This window comes from Pezoporus wallicus, unplaced genomic scaffold (assembly GCF_028554395.1).
Source record: "Pezoporus wallicus isolate ANWC-B61680 ecotype Strahan unplaced genomic scaffold, APGP_CSIRO_Pwel_v1 scaffold_7402, whole genome shotgun sequence".
NCBI classification, from domain to species: domain Eukaryota; kingdom Metazoa; phylum Chordata; class Aves; order Psittaciformes; family Psittacidae; genus Pezoporus; species Pezoporus wallicus.
The window spans coordinates 3,132,419-3,148,956 of NW_026641037.1; the positions used below are offsets into that span (position 1 = coordinate 3,132,419).

At 44.1% G+C, this 16,538-nt stretch overlaps 1 protein-coding gene and 1 long non-coding RNA gene across 15 annotated transcripts in view; one reads left to right on the forward strand and one right to left on the reverse strand.

Moving 5' to 3' along the window:
- MED12L (mediator complex subunit 12L) overlaps positions 1 to 16,538 on the reverse strand; it is a 150,801-nt gene that overhangs the window by 920 nt on the left and 133,343 nt on the right. For 3 of the 14 annotated variants that reach the window (XM_057421792.1, XM_057421789.1, XM_057421783.1), the window contains 5 exons: positions 11,169 to 11,258; positions 7,463 to 7,683; positions 5,378 to 5,534; positions 4,281 to 4,346; positions 297 to 378 (listed from right to left, as the gene is read on the reverse strand). In XM_057421792.1, coding sequence (XP_057277775.1) covers positions 297 to 378; positions 4,281 to 4,346; positions 5,378 to 5,534; positions 7,463 to 7,683; positions 11,169 to 11,258 — 616 coding nt within the window. Of the gene's footprint in view, positions 1 to 27; positions 104 to 269; positions 379 to 4,280; positions 4,347 to 5,377; positions 5,535 to 7,436; positions 7,684 to 11,168; positions 11,259 to 14,669; positions 14,721 to 16,538 lie in introns of those variants that run through there. The other 11 variants (XM_057421779.1, XM_057421778.1, XM_057421787.1 and 8 more) reach the window with 9 other exon arrangements.
- Positions 2,883 to 3,599, forward strand: LOC130605927 (uncharacterized). Its single transcript, XR_008973826.1, has 2 exons — positions 2,883 to 3,021; positions 3,457 to 3,599. It is a non-coding gene; the product is annotated as an uncharacterized LOC130605927 (long non-coding RNA).

Sequence of the window (16,538 nt, forward strand, 5' to 3'; positions counted from 1 at the left end):
GACTTTGCCTGTGTTAGGATTGTAGGAGGAGAAAACGTGGTAAATCATGACAAGGCCACCAGCACCTGTCCTGCAGGTGACCTGAGTTCCTCTGGAGACCAGCCTGTGGGATGCACTAGCACCAGAATTTTGGTATTGCATCATTGCTGGGATGGGTAACCAGCTGTCAGCAGCTAAATTTCTTACACATATATATGGCAGCATTTAAATAAGCAGAACACCTCCAGAAAGATAATTCCACATTCAAATATACCTATGTATCTACATACATCCATATAAGCGTGCATCTCACGTACTGGAGAGCTGCTTCTGGAGCTGCCTGACCAGCGCGGCTGTCTGTTGTTGCTGCTGTGTCTGCTGTAAGCCTTGCCTTGGAAACTGCAAAAGAAACATGAAAGAAGAAATAAATAGGTGCGGTGTTAAGTTCTGTGTCAGATAACTGCAGAGGAGTTCAGCTTGTTCGACCCATTGGCTGCTGACAGAGCCCTCCCTGGACATGGGGCAGCAGACAGCAGATGTTTCTCCACAGTGGGCCCTGCCTGGCTTCTAACAGCACAGCAAGGACACATGGAACACACTTGGAGCTTCCAGAGCATTTGTTCTGTTTATTCCCTTAGACACCAAGATGTGTGAGATCTCGCACATTTCCAGCTGTATTACAAGTGTCACATGTCCAGCTGGGTAAAGCGGACAAAGTCAGTCTCTGTCTCTTCCAGTTCTGAGGATGCCAGTCACTCTAGGCAGCTTTACTGTCTGCATTGTGCAAAGGCAAGTCAAATCAAATTAACAGCCTTTTTTAGCATTTTTAAACACTTACGTGTACTTGAAACAGTCAAAAAGAGGCTTCTAGAGAAACATTTTCCCCAGGGCAGTGGCACTTCAGATGTGAGGAAGGGTAAGCTTTCCATGCTTCTGGCTGTCATTCAGGAAAAAACTCACTCTCCATTAACAACTTCTATTGGTCATCAACATGTATGTCAGAGCACTGAATATACTGCACACCACACTACTGAGGTATGACAGATCGACATGGCGCAGATCATCTGTTTGTGCCATAGGGATGGACACCTCTGGGGGCAGAGGTCTGTGTATAGAACCAGCACTTCTTCCCTTGGAAAATACGTCACCCATGTGAAAGAAGAATGTCTGTGCACTGGGTACCTCAGACTCCAGAGGGCAGAGCACTGAGGGCACAGCTCCCCAGTGGTTATCTGCTCCTGGGAGGGAAATCGTGACCACTACAGGCACTGTTGTACTGGGAGGCACAGACCAGACCAAGCCTCCACCTGTCCTGGGTTCAGCAGTAGCAGTCATGTTTTTCCTTTGTGTTAACTGGTGCAGTGCTGTGTTTTGACTTCTAGTTTGAGAACAGTGTTGGTGAAGCCAATGTTTTCGGTTGTTGCTAAGTGATGTTTACCCTGACCAAGGACTCTGTGAGGCTCATGCTCTGCCAGGGAGGAGGGGAAGCTGTGAGGAAGCAGAGACGGGGCGCCTGACCCGGGCTAGCCGGGGAGGTATTCCATACCACAGCACGTCATGCCCGGGGTGGGGGGTAACTGGGAGTTACCCGGAAGGACAGGGGCTTCCGGGTGGAACTCGCTTTCTTGGCCGGTGGTATCGTATTCTCTTCCCTTGTTATTTTCCCTTATCATTGTTTTAGCTGATAGTAGCGGTGGTGATTTGTTGCTGGACTGTTCTTGTCTCAACCCGTAGGAGTTGCACTCTCTCGATCCTCCTCCCCGTTCCTCCGGGAGCGGGGAAGGGGAGAGCCCCGGTGCGGGGGGGGGAGACGGACACGGGCCTTGATTGTTGTCAGCTCGGCACCACTCACTGGGAGTGAGTGAACAAGTTACCTGACTGGGTTTAAACCACGACACCACCACATACTGTCTTGCCAATCCCCAGGGCCTCTCAGCTCTCTAGATCTGTCTTCCACATCCCAGAATTTTCCTTCTCATTAGATCTGGTAAAAATGCTCCTAATGAAGTAACATTTTATGCTTCTGCACAAGGATACACAATTACCTGACTAGTGTGAAAACCTGATGTATTGAATAAAACTGGAGTTATTCAATATTCTAATAACATCATACACACCACAGAAAACGCCCATGCTGTGTTTCAGTGAAATCTTTTGCTTACTGAAGGGAGTTTCAGTGTTTTATGAGATTTCAGCATTTTTTCCCTTTCTAAAACCAAATCCTTTACTTAGAATACATTGTGTAATCTTCTGGCTAACAGCTTTTAGTAAATGCTGAGGTTAGTCAAAAGCATTAACCACCTCAGGGTTTCTTGCACTTACAAGCTGCCTCCAAATTTCTCTATCACATCCTGTTGATTAATGCTTTTAAACTCAGAAACTAGCACTTTCAGCATAACTGTATTCTCCATTTTTCTACAGCAAACTTTCTCTAGTTATCTTCACCTACCTTAGATTTGTCTGGAAAAACTGCCCAAATAGAGGAAACAAGCATAATGACACTGTAAATTCAGTGGACGTGTCCATAATAATCATTTGGTACCGACAGTAATTGGTAATATCACTCATTAAACTATAAAAGGCTCCAGTTCAGCATAAAGGAGTGTCTCAAAAGTAATTTCGTTTGTGCAGCTGTCTTCATGCAGCTCTGTTTTATTCCTAATGATTAAATTTTAAAGGATCTTCAAACAACAAACCCCATTTTTCCCCAGACTGTTAGCAGTACAACCGAAAAATCAGAGGTCCAAAGTCACTAATGGTCTCCTGTGACATGAGCCAAGACCAGACTGGAGCCTGGCAGCGGTGGAGCTGCCAGTGTCCACACTCGACACCAGAGGGAGCGTGGATGCTCCTCCAGACATAGCAACGTGGAGAAACGCCACCACCAGCACCCTGCATTTCCAAGTGAATGCTTTTCCTAGTGTTACAGCAGAAACTACTTCCACATGTAGCCTCAGTTGTAGACAATTGCCCTGCTTTCACTTCAAAATATCACAACTACAGAAAAATCCATCAGTTTATATGCATCAGAAGCAACTACAGGTATTTCTTACCAAGTTTAAGGTTTTTAAGTTAGCAAGGGCTATTCATCATTATGATGACATATTAATTAGGAAAACTTATAAAACCACATAGCATAGCAAGCATAAAGGGAAGAAATCGTTCCTGCAGTCTCGGCCTGCTGCTTTGGGACTACTGAAAAGTATCATTAGACCCCCAGAAAAAGAGATTCCTGACTTTCCAGGGGGGCTTAACAGCACTTGGTTCTGTATCAGATTTTCAAAACAGTCCTTTATTTATACTGCACTAAGACCAAGGATGACTTTAAGGTCTCTCATTGTTTTCCCCTCTGAGTTCACACAAATAGATTTAAGGTAGCTAGTCTGGACAGTCTTATTTTACTAGTGACGAAAGAGACACACAGAATTAGAAACACATCAGTACCCTTTTTTTTTTTTTTTTTTACTATATCCCCAGGTAACTCTCAGAAGAACTGCAATGGATGGTTATCTGTATCATCTGGGATATTAGCCACCAGTACTGACTAGTTTTAAGTCAATACTGCTAGGTGCAACTTCAAAAAAGATATGTTGAAATGAAACATTTGAACTTTTCCTACACATACGCAGATCTTTTTTCAACCAAAACAACACGTCATCATTGGCCCAACTTTGGTATCAGTTTTGACCAAACTGGTGAATGAAGCATGGCAGTGCAGGAGACAGCATGTGCTCCAGTCCTAGAAGGAGTGTCTTTGGGCAGCAAACTCAACCATGCTGTGGCAGAGCCACTGTGGGTGAGCAGGGCAGTGCACATGCCCTCCTTGCCAAGGCCTGCATACAAAGCAGCACCTGCCTCCCCATCTGAGCTCAGCAGTGTGACACCTCAGCACATGTGCAACCCACTTCGTGCCATGTTTTGGCAAGATGGATGCACTTCCATGGTTTTCTGTGGACAGATGCAGTCTGCTCCAGCCCATAGTCAGAGCCAGCCAGGAGCTCCCCAGATACACTAGAGGCTATTGAGCCCCAACTAATACACTGTTATCACAGCTGCAGCTTGCAGCCAGCTCAAGACGCAGCAAAACGGGCCTGTCACCACCCGCACTGGGCACCCACCCGTCCTGCCTTCAGAGCGGTGGAGGAATGGCACTGCAGGCAGCAGCACTGGCATGCAGGCAACGGTGCAGGGAAGTTTGCACAAACCTCATCTCCCAGGCTGCCATGCTGCTGTAAGTGACAAACCCCACCCTGCCACTACCCTTGCACCCCCCAAAATATCTGTCAGTTGCCTCTGCTTACCAAAGGCTGCTGTGGTTGCATGGGCTGGAGACCAAGTGCCTGCTGCTGCCCTGGCTGCTGCTGCAACTGAGAGACAACAGGCATTGAAAAATCATAAAAATAAGAAATATGGGGAGAGACTTCTTAGCAGGGCCTGTTGCAATAGGATGAGGGGTGATGGTTTTAAACTAAAAGAGAGGAGATTCTGGCTGGATGTGAGGAAGAAATTTTTTAAGGTCCCTTCCAACCCATACTAATCTATAATGCTATGATTGAAACAAGAATGACCCAGCACACACACTGCCTCAGGGAACAACTACGAGCCAGGCAGTGTGGCTTTTCATGACTAATTTCCAGCACAAGATCTTGGCTTGCTAACAGCACTGGTTACTGAAGGCCCCATTTAGGAGATCAGCCTCACAGCTCCCCACTTTCATTGTCAGCCACACCAAGGCTGACAAGGAGCTTTGTTAATAGGAAAAAAAAACCAACAATAACCTCAAACCCTGGTATATTTAGTTTACTACAACACAAAAATATTTAGATAAAGTACATTATCATTGGACAAGAATTGGCACAGACAGCTATTGCATTTAAATGACAACATGAACCTAATCAAAGGGCTACAGGAAGGATTTTAATGTAACATACTTCCCCTGTGCCAAGCACTATATATTTAGGCGATAAACTGATACTTGCCTCTGAATTAAAAATATATCAGCAAATCAGAATATAGGAAATAGGCCAGGAAGCAAACCCTTCGGTTTAATTGGCATACATTATAAGGCCAGATAGCACAGCCACTGCTTTTGTCTCAGCACATTCAGCTAAGCCATTCTCAAATTTACCTTCTCCAAAGGCATTCTACAATCTTGAAAAATGAAAGTACTGTATTTTACATCTGTCCAGAATTCTCTTTTGGAAATTCCAAATGTAAACAATGTATTACTGTACTCAAGTAAAAGTTCTATGATTCTATGATTTACGGCACCAGGCTCTGATGCTTTTAGACTTAAAGGCACGTGCAAGTGTGTAACACCGTCACCTGATACAGTCACATTTACACTCCCCTCCTGCACTGAAATACCCCTTATCACCAGTGCAGCCAAATCCCTCACCTGAAAGAGTCTCTGCTGTCGCATCTGCTGCTGTCTCTGTCTCACTGGCTCCGGAGGCAGCTGTACTGAATTCAGGGCTGGATGAGGACTTGCGGTCATTGCACTGTCCAGTCCCCCTCCAACCAGTGAATTTGGCTGCAAAGGCTGATGGCTCAATCTGATTGAGGAAAAATATAATGGATTATACTTCATTTACAGACCAAACACAAGTTAGTCTAGGAGTACCCAACTATAAACTGCAACATTAGACTTCCATGGATCTAAAAGACACTACATTTTACAGGAAGAATGTATTTCCAAATCTGAATGCTTTGAACAACATTCCATAACAGAAACTGTACCATGCTATTGCTCAGTTACTGATTTACATAATAACATGTTTCTCTAAACAAGAACAGATCCAAGCACTCAATTCTTGCTTTACTAGGGAGAGTGATGACTTTCTACATTTCTAGCAAGAATTCCACATAAGCATTAAAATGTTCTCCAGACCAAAATGTCTCATAGTTACATTACCATGAATTTAAAATCAGCCATCACAAGGTGGTCTTTTTACTTTCTAAAATACTGAAAAAACACACCAAGCAAAAAATACTTTCTTTGGATCTTTTGGGAGTAATTAACATCGACAAAGCAGAAAGACATACACGGAGAGAACATGTTAGCTAGCTTGCAATTTATCTTGCCTGTTTATAAAACTCAGAAAAGAGAAGGCAGTTCAGGTTAGCAGCTGTATTCCTAATGCAAGGCACCTGTAGGTTTTCATGCAAGGCTTTCAACCACAGCTTTCTGTAGGTTTTCATACAAGGTTTTCAAACAAGTCAAGGCCAAACTTTTTGAAGAGGTACAAATGTCCCAAATTGAACATGCTCTTAAGATATCCAGGCTTGCAAGAACTTAAAAGAAATTAAGGAAACACTGATTTCGTTAAATAACAAGGATTGTGAGAGTATTGCATAGCTACATACATGATGCTCATATTCTGCTTACAACAAGCAAATCATCCAAGCACACTTGAACTTAGCATCTAAAGGAGACTTTAGTTTTGAGATCAGAGCTGAAGCAGAAAAAGAAGAGTATCTGTACTTGGTAACATCAGGGGTACTGCAGAATGAATGGCAAAGAAGAAGGGAGACAGGCCAGAAGCTCCGCTGACAGGCCAGACCACCTTCTGATGACCAACGTCTATGTGCTTCTGTGCTGTTCAGTGAACCTGTGACCCACACATGGGGAGAGGGCTGCATTGCACAGCAGCTACTTCACCTACAGCTGGACGGTGCCTACTGAGGCAGACCTTGCAAATTTTGACTTCACACATACACACACCACACTCTCTTTAATTTGAGCCTGTGGCTTTTGGGAGTCACTCTATTGAACATGTCTATTCAAAATGGAAATTTCTGGTTCAGACCTGTAGTGTCAGTTCGACAACACCAGACTATTAGAAAAAAAAAACCAAAACCAAACAACATACTTGATTCAAGATTGCAATTGGAAACTCCAGTTTTCCACTCTGCTTACTCTGTAACACTCTCTTTTACAGATTTCTTTCCTGCTTAATTTGTCTTCTCTTTCATTACATTTCTTTATCAATGAATTTTTCCTGTTTCTCATAGGCACTGCAACTCAGCTACTTCCAAACTGAAGTCAATTTAGTCTATTCAGGCTTAAACAAAATTTATTTTTCTATTGCTAGTTAAACTACCAAGTTGTTCTTACATTTTCCTGACTACAGACCCTTTGGTAAACCTGCAATATTTATGGTGTAACACCACACACATTAGCATAATATGGATACCATATTTGTGTGTGTAGTGAAATAGGATCCAACAGCTAACTTTAGATAGATTTTTATGTTCTACAAACACACAGGATAATTGGGCTACAACACGTGCCAAGACCAACTTAAAATTAAATGAGGGAAAAAACAAGGGGAAATTGGAGAGAAAGGCCTATTGCTAATCAGACCAGTGTTAACTTCATTTGGATTAATACACTTTATTTTAAATAAAGTTTTAGACCTCAAAACAAAGTTGCCATTAAAATCCTGCAGTGTTACCAGCTGGGAGAACTGCAGAAGCTCACCGTTGCGAGCCTGCCAAAGGCTGGACATAGGCAGCTGCCTGCTGTTGGATGTATCCACTGGGCTGCTGCTGCATCTGCCGCAGCCTTTCCATCAGAGTGGGGCTGGAATGCGCTGCTGAGTATGTTCGAGGGTTGTAGCTGGGGGAGAGCACTACACCGCCAGGCTGCTGCTGCTGCAAAGGCATCTGAGTGCTGTACATGGTGTATCCATGAGGCATGCTCTGCAGGGAGACAGACAGGAAAGTGACTTCGCTGTGCCCCTATTTAAATTAGCCTAACTACTAAAGAAAGAGACCACCCTGGCCCTTCTCAAAGTACCAAAGCCTTGAGAACCAGAGCAAGTCAGTGACATGCACTGCTGCACCCACAAACTGACCTGTGGGTCCCTCACTCTGGCTGTACCCCACTTCTGCTTGTGGGTTCAGGCAGCTACAATGTGGTCACACACCGCAGGATGGAACCCACACTGTGCTACCCTTCCCCGAGTGGCACTGAGCAGGAGCGGGGTTCTGCTCCACAGCCCCACCTCTCTCTCCATTTCCCACCCCCAAATGACCTCTATACCAGGTGTATCATATGCCTGCATACAAATGCGTGTAGTATGGGGAATAAACAAGAGAAACTGGAGATGTGTGCACATCTACAGGGATATGATATCACTGGCATCACAGAAACATGGTGGGATGGCTCCTATGACTGGAGTGCTGGAATGGAAAGTTATAGGCTCTTTAGGAAAGACATGCAGATGGTAAGGGGATGTAGCAATTTATGTCAATGATAGGCTGGAGAGTACGGATCTCTATCTGGGGAGAGGTGATGAGTCAACAGAGAGTTTGGGGGACAGGGTCAAAGGGAGAACTGTGATGGGGGGCATTACTGAACGTGTTTAGTACAGGACTCCTGATGAGGAGGACTGTGTGAATGAAGCCCTCTAAGACAGATAAGAGCAGCTTCATGCTTGCAGGCCCTTGTCCTCATGGGGGGCTTCAACCACTCCGACATCTATTGGAGGTATTGTACAGTCCAGCACAAGTAACCCAGGAGGTTCCTTGATTGTGTGGAAGACAACCTCCTCCTGCAAGTAATAGAGGAGCTGACAAGGAGAGGTGCCATGCTTGACCTCATGCTCACTAACAAGGGGGAGTTCATGTGGAATGTGACACTGCAGAGCAGCCCTGCCTGCAGTGATCATGAGATGGTCAAGTTCAAGATCCTCATAGCAGTGAGAAGGGCATGCAGCAAGCTCACTGCCCTGGACTTCAAGAGAGCAGAATTTGGCCTCTTCAGGAACCTGCTCAGTAAGGTTCCATGGGATACAGCCCTAGAGGGCAGGAGTGCCCAAGACTGCTGGTTGATATGCAAGGATCACCTGCTACAAGTTCAGGAGCATTGCATCCTGACAAGAAGAAAATGGGGCAAGAAGGCCAGGAGGCCTTCATGGATGGATAAGGCGCTGCTGAGAAAGCTCAGAAGGAAAAAGTAAGCTTATAGAAGGTGGAAATGAGGACAGGCAGCCCAGGAAGAATACAGGGATGTTGCCTGGGAAGCTAGGGACCAGGTCAAGAAAGCTGAGGCTCAGTAGAAATGAGTCTGGCCAGGGATGTCAGAGATAACAGGAAGGGATTCTGTAGGTGTGTTGCTAACAAAAGACAGACTAGGAATAATGTGGGCCCTCTCCAGAAGCTCTCAGGAGAAATGGCTACCCTGGATTTGGAGAAGGCTGAAGTTCTCAAAGACTTCTTTGCCTCAGCCTTCACTGGCAAGTGCTCTGACCATGCCACTCAAGTCTTGGAAGGCAAATACAGGGACTAGGAGAATGAAGACCTTAGACCCACTGTAGGAGAGGATCAGGTTTAAGATCATCTTAGGAAACTGAATGTGCACACGTCCATGGGACCTGATGAAATCCATCTGTGGGTCCTGAGGAAGCTGGCGAATGAAGTTGCGAAGCCACTATCCATCATATCTGAAAAATCATGGCAGTCAGGTGAAGCTCCTGACGACTGGAAAAAGGGAAATATAACCCCATTTTCAAGAAGGGGAAAATGGAAGACCCAGAAAAACTACAGACCAGTCAGTCTCACCTCTGTGCCAGGCACTATCATGGAGCAGATTCTCCTGGAAACCATGGGAGGGCACATGAAAACCAATGAGGTGGCTGGTGACAGCCAACATGGCTTCACCAAGGGCAAATCATGCCTGACCAATTTGGTGGCCTTCTATGATGGGGCTACAGAACTGATGGACAGGGGTAGAGCAGTTGATGTCATCTACCTGGACTTGTGTAAAGCGTTCCACACTGTCCCACACAACATCCTTGTCTCTAAATTGGAGACACATCAATTTGATAGGTGGACCACTTGGTGGATAAAGAACTGGCTGGATGGCTGCACACAAAGAGTTGTCATCAATGGCTCAATGTCCGACTGGAGACCAGTAACGAGTGGTGTCCCTCAGGGATTGGTGTTGGGACCGGTCTTGTTCAACATCTTTGTTGCTGACATGGACAGTGGGATTGAGTGCACCCTCAGCAAGGTTACCGACGACACCAAGCTCTGTGGATATGCTGGAGGGAAGGAATGCCATCCAGAGGGACCTGGACATGCTTGAGAAGTGGGCTGATGCCAACCGCATGAAGTTCAACAGTGCAAAGTGCAAGGTCCTGCACCTGGGTTGGAGCAATCCCAGGCACAGCTACAGGTTGGGCAGAGAAGAGATTCAGAGCAGCCCTGCGGAGAAGGACTTGGAGGTATTGGTCAATGAGAAACTTAACATGAGCCAGCAGTGTGTGCTCGCAGCCCAGAAAGCCAACCGTATCCTGGGCTGCATCAAAAAGACCGTGACCAGCAGGTCGAAGGAGGTGATCCTGCCCCTCTGTTCTGTGCTTGTGAGACCTCACCTGGAGTATTGTGTGCAGTTCTGGTGTCCTCAACATAAAAAGGGCATGGAACTCTTGGAACAAGTCCAGAGGAGGGCCACGAGGATGATCAGGGGAGTGGAGCACCTCCTGTATGAAGACAGGCTGAGGAACTTGGGGCTGTTGAGCCTGGAGAAGAGAAGGCTGCGTGGAGACCTCATAGCAGCCTTCCAGTATCTGAAGGGGGCCTATAAGGATGCTGGGGAGGGACTCTTCATTAGGGACTGTAGTGATAGGACAAGGGGTAACGGGTTAAAACTTAAACAGGGGAAGTTTAGACTGGACATAAGGAAGAAGTTCTTTCCTGTTAGGGTGGTGAGGCACTGGAATGGGCTGCCCAGGGAAGTTGTGAATGCTCCATCCCTGGCAGTGTTCAAGGCCAGGTTGGACAAATCCTTGGGTGGCATGGTTTACTGTGAGGTGTCCCTGCCCATGTCAGGGGAGCTCCAATTAGATGATCTTAAGGTCCTTTGCACCCCAAACCATTCTACTATACCACGACTGTGACATAAGAAAGAATTACTGGTATCACTATCTCACAAATAACTTGCCACATGTAAGGCTTAATGCTGAAATATGCTTGCCTTTACCAGCAACAACATTAGGAAAAACTGGCAAGTGACTACATTAAAAGTATTGACAGAGATCACAAACATCCTAGCAGAAGGCCTCATTACTCCAGACGACATGCAAGAGGCATGCCCCAGGCATAGAAGAGCATGCTGGGAGGTAAAGGAGCTCATTTTAAAAGTGTCTTTATGCAGAAATGCTAAAGGAGTAATGCAGTACCTGAGCGTGCTGTAACCCTGGGTACTGTGAAAGCTGAGACGGGGGTCGAACTTGTGGAGAGAAAATAGCAGCTTGGTCCATTGGCTGACCCTGAAACACACATCATGCATCAGATACAGCGTCCACACCCCAGACAAGTCCAGCTCTGAGTGCAAACCCCACCAAGTTGTGTCCTAAAGAGTCATGGAGAGGCTTGACGATTTCCTTCAAGACAGCACCACTGCTCACTACCAAACTGCTGAACTGTATTTACTCATAGGGAGATGGAAGAATTGACTTTTGCTTGATGTCTGACACTACTGTAACACTGCAGCAGTGAAGAAACAGCCATTTACAGAACAGGCACTCCTTAAAATGGGGCTTTGCAAAGGATTAGGGAAAAAATATTCTAGCTGTCTTGAAGACAGTATATTAAATCATAGAGGAAGCTCAGAGTGAATGCTAATCTCTGTTATAGCACAGCTGGTATCTTTCTCAAGCTACCTGATTACTAGCCTTCCCTCAGACGAAGCAAGCAAAATGCTGATTCGCAAATTTGATCATACCCGTATGATCAGTGGGCGATGCAAGCATCTCCAGCTCCCAACAAGTACAGCCTGGAAACAAACTTGTAAGCAACATACAGGCTCATTTGTTCATTTCAGATTGCCAAAATATTTATGTGTACCTAATGAAAATCATTTGAAGATTTCACCTTTAACTGCATTTGTGTGCTCTGAAGCACCATAAAAGAGAAAAAAAAAAGAAGTAATAATTATAGACTTAACTTCAGGACCAAGATTTAAAAAAAACTAGTGAATGAGAAATTGGCAAGAATACAAACAAGTGCATATATCTTCTGTGAGATTATGATGCTGCACAGCTGCACCTTATGATTTCGAAATCCATTCTACTCAAAAAAGCTCAGTGGCAGACATGAGCTGGAAGCAGCAATGGTCCTTCCTGCTGGTAGCTTCCCAGTTCACCACAGAAACAGCCAAAAAACCCAAGTCCTCTGACAAAGCCTCTACTATTTTAATCAGGACATCCTTACAGAGATCTAAACCCAAGAGACATGACCTGCTGTGACCAGGGCTGGATTAACTACCCAGTGCTTTGGTTAGAGAGCAGACAAAAGAGGTCAAGATGCAAAACCAGGGGCAAAGCTGCCATAGGGTGCCACAGGGCTGTCACACATTCATTCTTCATACCTACCTTTCTTGTAAAAACAAACAAAAAGAAGACTGACCTAGCTAGGCTCTTGGACCACCACTACAGGGGTCCCTAAAGTGCAGACAAGAGAGCAGAGAGCTCTGATACTACAAGTTATATTAAGGAAGCATAAGCCACACAGCAGATTTGTTTTAAAAACAAGCCAAATCTCATAGAAAATTCTAAAAAAAAAAAATTAGGGAGGACAGGAGGTGTGAACAGAGTAACATCCATCAGTCCTGAAAAAAGTTCAGACAAAACTAAGTTTTTCTGGAAAAATATCTGCAAAATCAGATGGGAAACTCTCAAAACAGCAACCTGATGGGTGGAAAACTGAAACACTGAACAGAATGTACATCTTGCAGATGGGATGCACATAAAACAGATGACGGCAAGCACAGGGGAAAATACTCAAGTATATCAGATTTTTCTTTTTTTAAACAGAGGCAAAAGAAGAAAAATAAACAAACAAAAGAACAATAATTTCTCTGAGCAAATCGAAGATGAAACTTTTTCATGAGGTGCCAAACACAGCATAGATAAAGATGTAACTTGAAGTCACCCAAAGATGAAATCTGGTAAAACCATGACTGATTTCTAGAATAATGCATGCCTTAAGCTTTTCCCCAGAGAAATACAAATCACCCTGTGGGCTCTGCAGAAGCTGGTCTGCAAAGTGCTGCTCCATGCACTGTCCTTTGGTTCTCTCAGCAACAGGTAACCTGGTGTGCTCAGGAGCAAAATTTGTTTGCTTATACCCACGCAGTGGGAACAGCGTCCCTCCAAAGTTGGGGGAAGTTACATCAATGGAAATTGGATTAGTCCTTAATTCTATAAGAAAATACTGAAGAAGCAGCTGCATGATCCTCACGACACACAATGGGCAGGAAGCCACAGGCGAGTGTTACCACCCATCTCTTCCCCACTATGTAAAGCATGGGCAGAGCAGCAGAGCCAGTGGAGTACGAGGCTCAAGAGCAGCACACCCAGACTGAAGGCACCATTGCCCAGGCCAAACAAGCACACACACACCACCACATGTGAAATGTAAGCAGAAAGCTGCTCATCAGGTAGGGGACAAATCAATTTATTCCATGGTCACAAATGGCCACTGAGCATGCTCCTTTGTTGTGGGAGCTCTGCATTCCTGAGCAGCAGCAGCAGCAGATACTGCTAAATTCAAAGGGACTTCTCCCTCCAGGCATAATTTAATAATGAGTTAACTACACATGCAGGCCAATTGCTGCAAGCAGGAACTGTGCATACATATCACACAAAAACTAAACAGAAAAAAAAAAAACAAACCAAACAGAAAAGGAGAAAAAAACCCAACATGTTTTACTCAATGCCAATGTAATGTTACAGTAATAGCCACCATTCTCTTTGTTCCACTCGCATCCTAAATTGAAGCAAAACTTACTTCTTTTTCTTGTTAAGGTATGCAACTATCGTGTATCTGGAATGAATTTTGTTTTCTATGTGGTGCTGGGACTGGCAAAGGCAATAGAAGCAGACATGGCACTGATTTTGACCAAAATCTGACCACATCTGACTTCAGAAGTAGGCAGTGGAACGCTAACAGTTATTTAGATAAGATGATGATGATGGATTTGAGAGACCTCACTGTGTATTTGCCACATATCTAAGTGTGCCTAATTAACTGCAAATATGGTGAGCTATACCCTGTTCTGACATGCTGTTCTGACGAACACTGGGGTAAGCAGCAAAGCCTTTTTAAAAAACACTTTGCTTTGTCTTTCCAATTAGTGCTTTTAACAACATTGTGGTTTCCCTAAAGAAGGATGAAAGTCCTGCAAACTAACTTTGAAATTAGTATCTAGAAAGCTTTCCAACACAGGTATTAGGGATTAAACTTCATGGCATCGGTTTTTTTTCCCCAGAAATGACTGAATTCTATGAAATCTAATAATTTAACAGGTGTTACTTGTTTTGGAGATAAGGGCAAGACGACCACACCAGCCATGCTTAGATGAACATGGCATCAGATAGATCTTGCAGCTATTTCCAATCTTTCACAGGGAGAAACACAACAGAAAAGGAAAAAAAAAAAAAAAAAAAAAAAAAAAAATAAATGATGCAGTTATTGGAAATATTTATAAGAAAAAAATAGTCTCTGTGTGCAAGTGTATTATTCACAGCCTTCCACATGCAGGCACCGCATTACCTAGGTGAGAGGAGTGCCAAAGCGCATCATTCGTACCAAAAGCAAAGTGTGCAGCCTGTGTGTTGAAATGCACGCATGTCTGCGCAAAAGAAAAAATGAGAAGTTCACAGTCTCAAGGCGGTTACCATTATGTTGTCAAAGCCATCCTGAAGGGATACAGCAGTGCTACAGACATCCTAAAGAAAAGGACAGGCGAGAAAATAGCAAAGAATATGAAGAATATGTACAGTTAGGCTTGGTCTGTCAGTGGAGCAGTACAGCACCTTTACAGAGTTCACCTGTAGGTACTCAAAATGCTGTTTAGGAATGGCATTTAGGAATGCCAACAAGGTTCTTTTAGGTGGTTTTAATGCTCAATACCTTTATTAAATTTACGAACAGAAACTCTAAATGTAGAAGGACTCCTCATCCACAGGAGCCCATTAATAGCTCTATACATAATACTCAGCATTTTTTTTTTAACAAGTCATACTTATTAAAGATCTGGCACCACAGCTATTTGTTTTCAAGAGCACAGCAAGTGCAGCACAGCACTGAGGAGCAGAACCCTTCTGCACTGGTTTTGCAGAACTGTCCAGACCCCTGCTAGTGACTTCAAGCTGAGTAGGTAATTTCATTCTGCAGGGGCAGAAACATAAAAACCTTCCTTATTTAAGCTCCACCTAACAACATACAGCACACAGTAGCAATGCTTACAAACCATCTTGTTCCTAAATTTTCAATTATGACCTCCAGGTTCTTCACTGCTAATAGCTCTTCCTATTCTAAATCCAGGACCACAGGAAGAACTACTGCAAGCTCCCCAGGGATGCATTTCTGACCTAGAGCACCTCTGGGGCAGCCCCCACTGCAGGGAGCATGCAGAGCCCTGGGCCATTGGGACCTCGGAGGGGTTCTCTGGTGTCAGCATTGCCAGCACAGGCTTCGACAATAAAGAAAGCAAAGAGGCCAGCCTGGTGGAATGTTAATTCATTTCACTACAGTGATAGTTTTCACATATCAGGCTGAATAAATCTTCCCAAACGTCCAGTAAGGCAAAATGTTAGAAGCAGAGAGAAAACAATGTGTCCACCTGCCTCCAGCAGACGACAACAGACAACTATGCCACTCTGTGGAAGTAACTGGGAAACAAAGTTTGGGTTTAGATAGCTCTGGTTTGACTTTCCTTTACATCTGTTTAACTTGTAGCTGTTTTATGGCTGAAATAAAAACACAGCTGACAGAACCGCTGACCGATGAACATTCAGCATGTGTCGCACCTTAGGTGAAACAGGCATCTGAACCTACACTGCTGAATTTTAGTGCAACTTTTAATTTTTTACTGTTGCATTCTAACAGTTTGATCCAAATTTTATGAAAAAATTAATCATAGACAGCTTATTAATCTTATTTAGGCATGGATGCATGTCTTCATGATAAGTTTATTCTCCCTACTGACAACCTGTCTATGCCATGCTTCAGAGCAGAAGTGAACTGTTGTTCTTAACACCTCAGATACTATTCCTGTTTTAAACGAAAAGGGAAATGCAACACCCTTTTTCCTCCAAAAATGATAATGTTAAACAACAGCACTTCTTAAATGTGAAAATGATGTGTTATTTTAGATCTTCAGTTACTACTTTTTGATTCCCTAGCCATAGGCAGTGATCATCATTTGTTTCCTCAAGGCTGTCATTGAAGCCTGTATTCTATAATAGTAATTGAAAGCTAGTTGGACCTAACAGTAAAATAGTGAGATATTGCCTAATGTAAAAAGTACCACCAGGTTTCTAATAAGTAAGAAGCAATGGCTCACCACAAAGCCCAGTACCCTAACATGTAGAGTACCTAATCCTGAGTAACTCATAGTGCCCACAAGACACTAATGAGTGATCAAATATCCACTGTACCACTGATATGATAAAACACACATCTGGAGCTTGGAGGAGGGAGGGTTCTTTGAAACAGGAAAATCCTGGTTTCACAATTATGAACATAGCCCATCAGCAATTTAA